The sequence below is a fragment of the Bison bison genome, unplaced genomic scaffold (genome assembly GCF_000754665.1).
Source record: "Bison bison bison isolate TAMUID 2011002044 unplaced genomic scaffold, Bison_UMD1.0 scf7180017864334, whole genome shotgun sequence".
NCBI classification, from domain to species: domain Eukaryota; kingdom Metazoa; phylum Chordata; class Mammalia; order Artiodactyla; family Bovidae; genus Bison; species Bison bison.
The window spans coordinates 1,651,743-1,665,903 of NW_011494906.1; the positions used below are offsets into that span (position 1 = coordinate 1,651,743).

General features: G+C 49.9%; 1 protein-coding gene across 3 annotated transcripts in view; it reads left to right on the plus strand.

Moving 5' to 3' along the window:
• Positions 1-11,983, plus strand: part of FADS1 (fatty acid desaturase 1) — a 14,249-nt gene extending 2,266 nt beyond the window's left edge. For all 3 annotated transcript variants that reach the window (XM_010854034.1, XM_010854035.1, XM_010854036.1), the window contains exons 2-12: positions 501-611; positions 1,153-1,350; positions 2,002-2,103; positions 2,207-2,335; positions 5,655-5,715; positions 7,568-7,644; positions 8,542-8,639; positions 8,814-8,910; positions 9,123-9,202; positions 9,320-9,445; positions 9,675-11,983. In XM_010854034.1, coding sequence (XP_010852336.1) covers positions 501-611; positions 1,153-1,350; positions 2,002-2,103; positions 2,207-2,335; positions 5,655-5,715; positions 7,568-7,644; positions 8,542-8,639; positions 8,814-8,910; positions 9,123-9,202; positions 9,320-9,445; positions 9,675-9,726 — 1,131 coding nt within the window. In that variant the 3' untranslated portion in view covers positions 9,727-11,983. The remainder of the gene's footprint in view (positions 1-500; positions 612-1,152; positions 1,351-2,001; positions 2,104-2,206; positions 2,336-5,654; positions 5,716-7,567; positions 7,645-8,541; positions 8,640-8,813; positions 8,911-9,122; positions 9,203-9,319; positions 9,446-9,674) is intronic.
• Positions 11,984-14,161: the final 2,178 nt, after the last annotated feature.

A 14,161-nucleotide genomic window follows, 5' to 3' on the forward strand; every position in this document is an offset into this window, starting at 1 on the left:
CCCCTTCTCCTCTTGCCCCCAGTCCCTCCCAGCATCAGAGTCTTTTCCAATGAGTCAACTCTTTGCATGAGGTGGCCAAAGTACTGGAGTTTCAGCTTTAGCATCATTCCTTTCAAAGAAATCCCAGGGCTGATCTCCTTCAGAATGGACTGGTTGGATCTCCTTGCAGTCCAAGGGACTCTCAAGAGTCTTCTCCAACACCACAGTTCAAAAGCATCAATTCTTCGGCGCTCAGCCTTCTTCACAGTCCAACTCTCACATCCATACATGACCACAGGAAAAAACAGAACACAGATGCTGTGGGTGATCTTGAGTGGTGGACACTAGGGACTAGTCTGAGCAGCTTCAAAGGAAGGCTGCCTGGAGGGCGGTGGTCTCCGTTTGAACTTGGGTGCAGTGTCCTTGCAGGATCAGGAGGATGGCCTTTGGTGTGAGCCCTCCACAAGCCCAGGGGGCAGGGCTGACTTCCTCACTGTTCTGTGTTCTCCCCATCCTTGCAGGATCCCTTTGTGGCGTTCCACATCAACAAGGGCCTTGTGAGGAAGTATATGAACTCCCTCCTGATTGGAGAGCTGTCTCCGGAGCAGCCCAGCTTTGAGCCCACTAAGAATGTGAGACCCTGTGGTGATGGAGGGGCAGGGGGTAGAAGACAGGCCTCCATATGCTCACAGGTGACCACAGTCAGTAGTTCTTGCAAATCTTGAGATCCTTGCTTCTCCCACATAGTTGTTGGGTTTCAGGGCCTTTGGAAGCTGTGGTTCTCACAAGGCCACCACCACTACCATCACCATCCTCAACCCGAGACCAATCAACTGAGCACTTAACTCTGTGCCAAGTATAACATCATATAATCCACAGTTCCAGATGAGAAAACTGAGGCTCAGAGAGATTAAGCAACATGACCAAGGATCACACTGTCAGTAAGTGGCAGAGCAAGGGTAGAATGATTCTGTTTAACTCCAGAGACCACATGGTCTTAGACTTGATCCTACAGCACCTCCTGTTATCGTTGGCATTGTGGTACCTTTACCTAGGACTGTGGGCTTCCTCAGTTATCGCAGTGGGAGTGCCTTGAGCTTAAGAGGGATCTTGGCTCCAGTGCTGGGTTGCACTGGGGAGAATAACAGCCTTTCCATCTCCACTCTTCTACAGAAAGAGCTGATTCACGAGTTCCGGGAGCTGCGGGCCACGGTGGAGCGGATGGGGCTCATGAAGGCCAACCCTGTCTTCTTCCTGCTGTACCTGCTGCACATCCTGCTGCTGGACGTCGCTGCCTGGCTCACTCTCTGGCTCTTTGGGACGTCCTTGGTGCCCTTCCTCCTGTGTTCCGTGCTGCTCAGTATAGTTCAGGTGAGAGCCCTGCCTCACCCAGCATCCATAGGGTAAGTTCTTTGTACCCCTTAGGAGGCCACTGAGGACACAGCGGGAGAGTTGGTACAGGAAGAGAATGCCTGTTCCATTGTCTGTGGCTTCTCTCTGCTCATCTTCACCACACATGCACCTTCCATTTCTCCCGCTGCCTCTAGCTGCTCCTCCCAGGGTTCCCTTCTTCTTGTGACATGTCTCCTCAGAAACTTCATGTTCAGATTCTGTCATGGTCCAGGTGTGTCAAAAACCAAGGTTCTGGTTTCTCGGTAAAGCTTGGCTTCCCCCGCTCCCCACCACAACACTGCCCCAACACCTAGCTATCATAACCCACTTGTTCATTAAGCCTCCTGCTTGCCTGAGTTTGTCACTCCGTCCCAGTCTGTAGTTCTGGATGTTTAGTCCATCAGAAGTCACAGAGGCCCAGAGCTGGAGACTCCAAAGAACAGAGAAGGGATAGTGACTGGCCCCAGCTCTCATGTGAGTTGGTGGCAGAGGCAGGACCCAGACTTCCTGACTCCTTTCTGGATGTACTCAGTTTGGCCAGCACAGGCCAGGTGGATGAGGGAAGGGGGAGAGGCCGAGTCAGTTCAGATGGACGCTGGGCTGCTCTCAGCACTAACCCTTCTCACTCAGGCCCAGGCTGGCTGGCTGCAGCATGACTTTGGACACCTGTCCGTCTTCGGCACCTCTAAGTGGAACCACCTGTTACATCATTTTGTGATCGGTCACCTGAAGGTCAGTGGGATGGGGAGGAACTCTCTGAAACTCAAGTCGACGATGGGCTGCCCAGGGGAGAGGGGACACAAGGCTTTCATACTCACACCCCACTTTTCTGTAGGGGGCCCCTGCCAGCTGGTGGAACCACTTGCACTTCCAGCACCATGCCAAGCCCAACTGCTTCCGCAAAGACCCCGACATCAACATGCACCCCTTCTTCTTTGCCCTGGGGAAGGTCCTCTCTGTGGAGGTGAGCAGAGGTATCAGTGATGCTCTTGGAGCACAGAAACCAGCCAGCACAGTGGGCTTGTGGGGAAGTGCTCACCGTGCTGGTCTGTGTGGGTAAGACATTGCGGGCCAGGCTGGCTGGGCGACTGTTTGAAAGTCATGGGAGGCCATAGGGAATAAACAGGCTGCCCAGAACAGCCTAAGTCCTTCGTAGTGAGTTCAAGTCAGCAAATAGCTGTTGCAGAAAGGTACCACGTGCTGCCAAGGACCCAAACGATGACCAGATTGCTGTGCAAATGCTGCTCAGCCTTGAAGGAAGGCGATGGATGGTCCTCCTCGCAGGTGCTTTTTAGACACCCCCACCCCAGGCAGTCAGCCCCCTGCACTTTGTAATCGTCCCACTCACATCCTACTGTGTCATCGTCTCCCCCACAACAGCTAGACTGGATTATGCCTCTGACGCCCATTGCCTAGAATATTCATCCACTGAGTAATTCTTCCTGCCCACCTGATTCTAGTCTGACTTTCAGGGTGGTCAGCACTGGGTTTGAGTTGCCATCTGAGGCTGAGCAACAATTACACTGCAGCCGCTACGGGATGAATTCCTGAGAGTGGCTGGGAGACCTTGTGAGCCTGTAGTGAGTGCTAGGCAACAGAAGGCTGTGAGTGGCCAGTGGAGTTCTTTGAAAAGTTGATTTAAAACCCTTTGTCCCAAGGCTCTGGGCAGTAGTCAGAGTTTTGCCAGGTCCCCCTCCCCCACTCCATGACACGCTGTGACATTTCAGCACACCCAGAATTAAACGGTTGTTAAAAACATTTCAGTTCCAGGCCTGAATTCGAGACAGCCTGGCCCTCCTTCCTCTCTGGCCATGAGAAGAACTCTCTGGGAAGGTTCTGGCAGCACTGGCCGTCCTAGCACTAGGAACCCCTAGCTTGGGGCTTGTATTTCCTCTGACCACAAGGTTCTAATTTTCCCACTTCCTGAAAAGAGACTTACTTGGTTGCTCTGTGCCCAACACTGTGCAAATGACATACCAGCCCTGGCCTCCCCTGGCTCAGGTGGCTCCTTAGAGAGCAGTGTGGGTTGTTTACTGGGCACAGCATGAGGCTCCTGGTAGCACTTCTGTTGCCACTATAAAGATTTTTTTTTTAAAAAGGATGAGAGTCTTAAATGGAAGGGAACCTTCTCACACCACTGCCTCTGTTGCTTCTTTTTTTCCCCTCTGTTGTTTCTTGGTACTCGGGTTTTTAGGAAATTCCTTTCTGTAGACACTAAAAATAGAGAATGCTCTGGGACCAAAATAACTCTCTGGTGTTTTGGGGTTTTTTTTGTGTTTTTTTTTTGTTTGTTTTCTTTTAGTTACAAGGCTGAGGATAGGCTGTCTGTTAGGAAATGCATGGGTTACAGACTGCTTGGCTCTTGGTTCAGCCTCAGAGGGTCCAGACTGAGCACTGACCCCTGGGCTGACCCAGGAGCATCTGTCCCAGTGCCTTCCAGCTCCCCTGGAGAACATGGGAAATGTAGGGAACTCTTCATATAGAGATAACTTTACTGGCCTTCAAGAGCTGAAACACAGTGGGGCAGTTATCAGCATTGTAATGGCCATTACAGTCTTGATTGCCATTCAAGGAGGCAGCTGGCAGACAGAGCTCCCTTCTGTAATAGATCCATAACAAGAAGGCCAGAGTTCTACCCACCTACTCCACCAAACATGGCAGATGCTTCTCTTCCAGCTTCTCCCTCTTAGTTAATGTTGCTTGGGATGGGATGCTGCCTTCAAAACATATTCCCAATCCATAGACTTCTCCATCTCCTCTGCCTCCCATCCCTGGGTCTGGTCCATCTCAGATCTGGAATACTGGTTCAGTCTCCTTGCTGGTCTCCCTTCAACTCTGCCTGACCCCTGTGGTTCATTCTCCCCACCACTAGCCAGAGTGAGCCTTTAAAGGGCAAAGCAGATCCTGCCACCTGCTGAAGGCCAACCAGGGCTTCCCATCACTTTTGGAATAAAATCCAAACTCCTTCCTGTAGCCTTCCCAGGGCCAGCATGATTTGCCCATCCCAAGTTTTCTGGCTTTATTGACTGTTCTCCCTTTTATATTCCCAGCCGCACTGGCCTTCCTCTGTCCCTTGAACACCCCAAACCTTTGTTCCCTCTGCTTTAACTGCTTTTCCTCCCAGCGTCAGCACAGATGGTTCCTTCTCATCATTCAGGTCTCCATTCTGATGTCAGGGCCCCAAGGAGGCCATATCTGACTATCCTACCCAAGACACTGCCTCCCTCTCTTTCGGTCATATTTTACTGCTTTTAATCTGTAATTATCTTCAACTCTGTCTATAAGGTCATTACCAGCTCCCTCTCCTAAGATTATAAGCTCCACGAGGGTAGGAATTTTATGTTGCTCATCTCTGTATACTCACACCTAGAACAGTGCCGGGCACATAGACACTTAATAAATACTTGTTGAATGAATGTTAACGTAGGAAGAATGCATTTTGCATTTAGCAAAAGTGCCTGGCACAGTCTCAGTAAATGTTCTGTCAGAACAGCAAATGGACTTATGAAGGAAGGATGAGCTCTGGGGTATCCTGCTCCGGGGTAGAGTTCCTCCCGTACCCTGTGGTCGTCTGGTCATCAGAACCAACGAGGGCACATGGGGCAGAAGGAGCTGTTGAAGGAGAGTGCAGAGTTCCGCTGTCATGGTTTTGAATGCTCTCATTAGGGGACCCTGGCTGAACTGGCAGCAGCTTGCCTTACCACCTGCTGGCTTGCCAGGACCTTCAGATTGCCAAGCTGTTCTTGGTATTCTTTCCACAAATATTTGGCATATATTGCTTAGCTTTCAAGGGATTTTATAAAGTTCATGTTGACATCTGAAGAAACCGAATGATTTTGGAGAAGGTCAGGGGCTAGGATATAGAGAGACTGCTGGCCCATATAGGGGTGAAGATGGTTGTCTGTGGAGACCCTGGTGTCAAAAAAGTACCAGATGGAGACAGGAGGGGAGGTGGGGGGCCCTGGAAACCTTTAAAAGATGTCTCTGGATGAACATGGGGAGCCCTGAGGACACCCAGGCTCTGCTGTGCTCAAGCCTTGTACAGGTATGAGCTACCAAGCTGCATTCATGGTATGGCGAGCTTAGCAAGCCCAGCAGCTTGGGCTTCATGCGCCAGGAGCTGGAGGTCAGGCTGGGCCTATGGGAGCCTTCCATGGCGCCAGCAAACTGACGGCCCCTGCCGTAGGCTTCTGCTCCTGCTCGGGGAAGACCCAGAGTCACAAGGGGAGGGGAATGGGTGACTGGCCTGTGGGTGCTGATTTGTGTGTGCTTTTCCTTCCCAGCTCGGGAAACAGAAGAAAAAGTACATGCCCTACAACCACCAGCACAAATACTTTTTCCTGAGTGAGTATCCTCCAGCACCAGGGGGGCCGCTGCCTTGGCAGGGGCTGCCAACTGGGGTGTGAGTAGGGAATAAGCCTCCTGGGATGACAGTGTTTGAAGTTAAGGCTGGAGGAAGTTCTCCTCATGGAACAGGTTACTCCCTGCAAGGGAAAGTCTTAGCTTCTAAGGCTAATGTTTGGTCAAAGGTCACTGGTGTTGGGATCAAACTAGTTCCTCCAGGCCCACGCTGGCTTCCACAGGGGAACTGAGTGGTGGGGAGCAAGCCTGATTAAACCTGTTAAACTTCACTTTGATTTGTCAAGCATACATCAGGGTCAAGGTGGAGCACAGTCCAACTCCCTGGGGGACGCAAGGTAGCTAGACTAGCAACGGGAGAATTGGACCACAAAAGGGAGCGGAAGAGACAACATTTCTATGGTTGTTTTAAGCTCTTTTCTTTCTTCCTTTTTTAAAAATGCCCGTTTATTTGGCTGTGTTGGGTCTTAGCTGCTGCATGAAGGAATCTCACTGTGGATCACAGACTCTAGTTGTGGCGTGCCGGCCCTGGAGAGCACCAGCCTCAGTAGTTGAGGAGTGCGGGCTTAGTTACTCCATGGCATGTGGGATCTTAGTTCCCTGACCAGGGGACAAACCCAAGACCCCTACACTGCAAGGCGGATTCCTAACCACTGGACCACCAGGGAAGTTGTTAAGCTCTTTCTGAAGACTGGTGCTGCTTTAAAGATTTGCTCCATAATGCCTGTGCTGGTGGTTTAGTCACTAAGTCATGTCGGACTCTTGCGACCCCATGGACAGTAGCCTGCCAGGCTCCTCTGTCTGTGGGATTCTCTAGGCAAGAACACTGGAGTGGGTTGCCATTTCCTTCTCCAGGGGATCTTCCCAACCCAGGAATCGAACTGAGGTCTCCTGCTTTGCAGGCAGATTCTTTACCCCTTCCATAATGCCTAAGGAATTTTAAACGTCAGCCGTTCCCCCAAGGCGGGGACGATTCCATTGATCTCATTTTAGTTCAAGGGAATTTATCTTAACTGCCTGGAATTCCATCCCTATGGACAAACGGGGATGGGATAGAAGGGTGGGACAGAAACATTGGAAGAAAGGCTAGAATCCATGGCACATCAGGATAGAAGAGCCATGGGTGAGCGTCGTGATGCTGGGTTATAGGTAACTTCAGGACCCTGTGGAGAAGGGAAACAGAAGGAAACCGACTAGCACAGTGGATGAGCCGCTTCAACTCCCAGTTCTGAGATGCTCTTGCGCCCCTTCCATAGTTGACCTCCAGGCTGCTTCAGGTTGGGTGGCACCAGCTCATTTCCCTAGTCCAGGGAAGTGAGCTTTCAGCCTGTGGAGGATCAGCAGGGTCCCCCCACTCAACACACACACTTTCCAGCTCCTGTCCCTTCACCCGTGTGGTGGAGCAGCCAGGAGCAGGGGGCTGATGGCTGCAAGGATGAGCATAGGGCTAGGAGGAGGCAGAGGCAGAGGCAGGGCTGAAGACAGGGCAGCTCAGCTCGGGGAGGGAGAGCAGCGCTTTCTTAAAGGTACAGGTGCAGGGCAGCTTCCACACCAAGTGAAGCTCGTTTCCCCAGCCGTCCTCTTCCACTGAAGAGAACGCCATGCCCTTCCCCTCACCCTCTCAGCGTCCATGGGAGATTCCCCTTTCTTCAGATTGGCATTCACGCCCACTTTCAGTGCCTGGTCAGTCCTAATGGATTGAGGGGGGTGGCTGGAGGGGCAACAGGAGATGGCAGAGGGGCAGCCCTGTGCTGGAGGCCATCTGTCCCGTACCAGCTGGCCCTTGGCAACCCTTCTACAGCTCACACTTCCTCCCATGTCTCCATTTCCTCCCCAGTTGGGCCCCCAGCCTTGCTGCCTGTCTACTTCCAGTGGTATATTTTCTACTTTGTTATCCACAGGAAGAAGTGGGTGGTAAGTATCCATAGCCCCCAGATCCCATATCCTTTGTCGCCAGTACTCAGGGCTGGGAATGGGGTTCCCCAGGGAAAATCCCACTGGGGTTTACTCCAGGCCTAATTTAGAGCAAAGTAGCAGAACCAGGTAGAGACCTCCCGTATCTCTAGATGAGATGATTTGGGCTCAGCAGGCAACCTGACTTCTGATGCCCTATTTCATTCAGCGAGTATCTCCTAAGGTCACTGTGCTTGGCATAAAGCAGGGGCCAGGCTGGGTAGGGGGAAGAGGAATGAGAGACGGCCCCTACTCTCAGGAAATGTCTGATGAAGCAGGATGTGATTACAACCAGAGAAACGGTATAGGTTGAAGGTTCTGGGATTCCAAAAGGGAGCTGACTGCACCTGGCTGGATGGGAGGCATCAGAAAGGACTTCATGGCATCTTTTCTAGCTGGCCGTGGACAGGTAGAGGTGGGGAAGTGGGAATGGACTCTGAGCAGAGAAGCTGGGAATTAATGGGGGAATTTGGTCACTGGACGAGGGTTGCTGGACCTGGCTGTCAGGGAAGGAGAGTGATGCAGGAAATTGATTGACAGTTTGATCAGGGTACTGGCACGGACTGAGCTGTGGTCCTGGAAGATTCATTTGGCAGCCAGAAGGAGGACAGAGATGGGTTGGGGGGAACTGGAGATAGGGAGACCTGGCACCTGTGAAGGAAATAAGCAAGGAGGGCTGGGGGCGCTGCTCAGAACAGAGCAGCAGTGCTAGATGGCACTGGAGGGGGCAGCTGAGAGAGGCCGCTGTGACCACTCATCTCAAGACCAGGGAGGGTGGCTGCTCCATGCAGAGAAACAGGCGCTGCAAGAGGAGAGGTGCTTTGTGGCATCACAGGGCTCTCTTGCCTCTTGCTGCAGGACTTGGCCTGGATGATCACTTTCTACGTCCGTATCTTCCTCACTTATGTGCCGCTGTTGGGACTGAAAGGCTTCCTGGGGCTTGTCTTCATGGTCAGGTAGTACTTGATGGGGGAGCAGGGGCTGGTGCAGAGAAGCAGACGTTTGGGAATAACCAGTCTAGTCTGGGAGTGTTGGCTGGGGAAGGTGCTGGGCTGCAGCAGTTATTTGATGGAGAGTGAGAACTCTGGGCTCTGCTTGTACTGATTTGATCTGGGTGCATTATCCACTAGGTTCCTGGAAAGCAATTGGTTTGTGTGGGTTACACAGATGAACCACATCCCCATGCACATTGACCATGACCGCAACATGGACTGGGTCTCCACCCAGGTAAGGCACAGTCACTTGAAAGACCTGGGCATAACACAATTAAAAGGGTGGGTGGGCACAGACCCAAACCTTGCCTCGTTAGCTGGACACTTCTCTCCTGCCACCATGTGGAGAAGGGAGTGACTGAAGCAGGCCAGCTTTGCCTGAAGAAGGCTGGGCTGGCCCTTCCATCGGGTACCCAGAGCCATGCTCCCTCTGACCTTCCCCTCCAGCTCCAGGCAACATGCAACGTCCACAAGTCAGCCTTCAATGACTGGTTCAGTGGCCACCTCAACTTCCAGATTGAGCACCAGTGAGTAGGGAGGCCGGGGAGGCAGGGACTTGGGGAGGGTTCACGTAGCAGGGGAAGGAGGGGGTGGTGCGGGGACAGAGGAGCTGGAGCCACTGACTGTCCCTGTTATCCCTGAAGTCTTTTCCCCACGATGCCTCGACACAATTACCACAAAGTGGCTCCCCTGGTGCAGTCCCTGTGTGCCAAGCATGGCATAAAGTACCAGTCCAAGCCCCTGTTCTCAGCCTTCGCTGACATTATCCAGTGAGTATCTGAGCTTGGGAAGAGGGCAAGGTGGCGGGGTCGGTGATAAGACTGCAGGGTGGGAACCACGGCGGTGCTTCCTGGGTCTTCTGGAATGGAGGGTCACCAAGCAAAGGGGCCTTGCATCACCTCTGGAAGGGCCTCACTGCTGTACTTCTGTGGGTGGTCTGCCTTTGGGCTCTGCTCCAGCCCATTTCCCTCAGCACCTGCCCTCATCTTGCCCTCACAGCTCACTGAAGGAGTCCGGGCAGCTCTGGCTAGATGCCTATCTCCACCAATAACAGCCGCCTCCCTCTGCAAGAAGGGTTATGGCACCAAAGCAGACGGAAGCTTGGGGGCAATGCCACTACAATCCTAATATTCAAAGGGGGTGGGTTTGAGGAGACAACAGGTTTGCACTCAAACCCCTCCCCTTTATTTTCCAGGCACAGATCTAAGACCCAAAGGGGTGGGGGGAAAACACAAGCCCCTTGAAAGGAGGGGTGGAGCCTCTGGGACAGGGCTGTGAGTTTTCTTTCTTTTTTTTGTTTGGCAGATGCAGGTGGCTGGTGAGCTAAGAGGGAGGCAGGAGGGTGTGGGAATAGGGAAGGTCTACTGAGCCCAGAAATCAGGAAGAGATTTAGCACTGAAATTTCATCCAGGAAGGGGAGGCGCTCAGCCCACTGGTCCACTTCTTGGTGCCTTCTCTACCCTGGCTTGCAAACCTCAAGAGGTTCACAGGCTGGAGGAAGATAGAGCAGCTGAACCGCCTGGGCAAGATTTAGAATTCTGAGGCCTGGCATAGTGTGTGGCCTGGGAGCTCAGCTCACTCTAGGGCTAGGTGTGACCCATGCCTGCTTCAGACTCCTCAAGAAGCAGTTTTTCCACTTTGAGAAGCAGGGTGGCAGAGGGGAGCAGAGGCCAGGGCTGTGCTGTTGGAGGTGTCCAGCCCTGAAGGATGCTAACACTACTGGATTTGGTATCGTGTTCCATCTAGGGTACCAAGGGAGCCTGAGGCTGCCAGTGGAGTCGCTGGCCATTAAAAATCCTTTCAGCTTTTGACTGCCCTCTTAACTATCACCCAAGGGACAGAACACTCCTAGGATGTGGAGTCTACTTCTTGCTCCATAAGCAAGTTGGGCATGTGGGGCACTCAGTCTTCTCCATAGAAACAAACTGGGGCTCCCAGTGGTTTCCCTGTACTCCCCTATTTGTAATTCCAAATTTAGTAAAAATAGCAGTCAGGTGAGCGCAAGTGACCAGGCCGGGAGAGAGACTGGAATCACTAGTCGTGATGAAAACACAAGAGTTCAGTCACAAAGAACATAATGGCTCTAAGAGATTTTCTATAACAAATTATGTTACAGCATCACTTTTGAGCAGGGGCATTGCTCAATATGACTTCATAGTTCTTATCAGAAATAGGAAGATAAAAAACAGAAGTCTGACCATCATGGCTGTCCTTTAGAATCCTTACTCTGGCAACTATGTTCAAGTGTCTCTCTGCTGGAGACCAGGTAGGAATTTAGGAGAATCTCTTAAAAGTATATCAGTCTAACACATTTCAGTGTACAATTTTTTAATCCCATTTTTTTTTCCCCCAAAAAAAGATTGAAAACAGTTTAACCCATCTCTAGAGAGGGAATGCCGGGACTGTGCCCCACGGGTTATCAGCATTCACATCCCCACCCCCACAGCCTTTCAGTTCAGGTGAGATCAATTCACCTGTTCAACAGCATCTTCTCTAAGCATATTGAGTATTCTGGACACTGGAAAGAGAACCTTAATCTAGAAGAAAAAAGCAGAGACCTGGGAGCATTCGCATTTAGTTTAGGAAGAGAATGGCAAAGAGATGAGAGTGATAACCAGGGCGATGAAGGGCCTAGGGGATGTTGGGGTGGGGTTAGAGGCACCACCTAACAGGGTTTGCAGTTACTTAAAATAGACTTTTACACACACACACACACACACACACAGAGGAAACCAGGTTACAGATTTTAGATCTTTTCCATTGGGGCAGAACAACTGAGAAGCAGATTGGAGAGTCTGCTTTCACTGGCTCTTCACTCTAGAATAGGTGCTAAACCCAGCCTATCAGGCCACCTGGCTTTGGGCCCAGGCTGCCCAATCTGAGCAAAGCTAGTGGGTCTTTCTGAGCCAAGTCCAGGTCCTCAAAGCACCTCAACCACTGTGGCCTTCTCCCCTTAGTCTGGCCCAGTGTGGTCTCACATGGCCACAAAGGGACAGACGAGTAACAAAAAGCTCAAAGCTGCAAGATAACATGAGAGATCTCACAATGACAGGACCCACACCATGACAGGAGAAAACAGGATGAGAGAGGATACATTGCCTCTCTGGTCATAGATGTGGCAGCACTAACATTTGAACTCACTTTTTAAAAACTCCAACTTCTAGGCTGTCTTGTTACTTTCCTCTTCCTACCACTCTGCCACAGGCCTTTTAAGTAGACCCTGTTGTCAGTATCCTTTTTGTGTGTACCAGTGTTGTTACCATGTGCCGATGAAATCAAACTGAGAAATAAAAGTTAATTTGACCAAACAAAGGCTCTTCATTTATAATCCATGATGCTTTCCTGTACCTGTTGATAGGGCTGCCTGTACCTCTGCTTCAGATTACTACCTACTGCTATGGCTCTGTCTAGAACACGAGCCCCCTTGGGGTACAGGGAGGGTTGTTAGGCCCCTCTGAAAATCACCAAGGTTCGGATGAACTGTGGCAAGAAGGCCAACCCCTTCCCATGACACTCAAGTGTTTAAATGCTAGACTGCCTGTGTACACTAAGCAGTTTCAGCACTCAGTGTAGACGGCCTGCATACATTAAGCAGTTTCAGTGCTCAGTGTAGATGGTCTGCATATACTAAGTGGGTTCAGTGCTCAGTGTAAACGGCCTGCATACACTAAGTGGGTTCAGCGCTCAGTGTAGACAGCCTGCATACACTAAGGGGGTTCAGCGCTCAGTGTAGACGGCCTGCATACACTAAGCAGTTTCAGTGCTCAGTGTAGACGGCCTGCAAACACTAAGTGGTTTCAGCACTCAGTGCATCATCTCCTATCATGAGGCAATGCCCTCACCCTTTTAAACTCGTATCTAATCTCAGTGTAGGTGATCTCCGTAAGACTGCTTTTTGCTGACTCTTTTACGTCAGAGTTGGACTGCAAAGCGATGCCCTTTTAAGCAGTGCCCTACTAGAGCAGCTCTCCTCTCCGAGCAAGAATATTAGAATGTGCTAAATAAAATGTGCAGGACTAATTCTCCCTGCAGTGGTTAATAAACTTCTAGAAAAGACCAGGTAATTCTGAAGACAAAGCACTCTACCTGCCACCCCAGAAGACAGGCCCTTAACTGGGGCTACTGTGTCAAGGCAGTAACTCCTGAGTCTTCCCACTTCTGGGCCCCCGTCACTATTAGTGCGGGCTGACTCCACACTTCCACTGCAGGGTTCAATCCCAGGTCAGGAACTAACATCCCACATGCTGTGCAGCAGAGTCAAGAAGAAAAACGGAACTCAAGTTTTGTGGCTTGGTTCAATCTGGAAAACTGGTCTGTCAACTGCTAGAAACAGACTAAGATCCCTGCCCTAAGGACAGAACTTTCTGTCTACACTAGTGGTTTAGAGGCCCCTGGTTGTGGGATGTTCCTGGGGAGACTGTATCTCATTCCTGCTTCAACCAGAGGAGCTCTTACAGTCTTACATTTTACGTAAGATTTCTCTTGAAAGATACTTTACTCTTAAAATATCTGACCACTACTGGTCTTTAAAAGGATATACACCAACACATCACGGATTCACTCTGCTATGTAGCAAGAGACTAACACAACACTGTAAAGCAACTGTATGCCAATAAAAATTTTTGAAAAATGCATATAAAAACACAAAAGACCCCAAAGGGCCAAAACAATCTTGACAGTAAGATGGAGACTTCACTTAATGATTTCAAATATATTACACAGGCACAACAATCCAAACAGTATGGTACTGGCATAGAAACAGGCAGCTAGACCTATGGGCCAGAATAGAGCCCTCAGATAAACTCATATATACTGGCACAATCATCTTCACCAAGGTTCTAAGACTCCACAATGGGAAAGAAGTCTCTTCAACAGTCATAACAGAATGGGAAGAAAATTTTAAAACCATATGACTGAAAAAGGACTAAGAAATAACTATAAATCAAGTTCCAAAAAAGAGCTAATAATCCAGTTTAATAATGGACCAAATAACTGAACAGACATCTCCCCAAAATTAAGTAAAAATGGTGAAGCAATAAATGAAAATGTTCTCAACCTCACTAATCATGGGAGAAGTGCAAATCAAAATCACAATAGATATCACATCACACCTATCCAGATATATTTTTTGATTCATTTTTTACTTAAGTATAATCACAATGTTGTGTTACTGTTTTTAAAAAATTTTATTCAAGTATAACTGAATTACAATGTTGTTTTACTGAGGGTATGTTTTATTCATAAAAGTTATGTTGGTGAAAAAAAAAAAAAGAACCACAACATTCCAACTCTATGAAGAAGAGTAACCTGAAAATTAAGTCATGGAGGAAATAAGTGATTTTTGAATGACAGCTTTCATGATTTATAAACTGCTAAAGTAAATGCCTGGATGCTATGATGTAGTTGATCTAAATTGTGAGGATTTCTGAAAGGAGCTCCTTTATCTCACACAGTAGGTGCAAAACTAGAAATTCATTCAATTTATT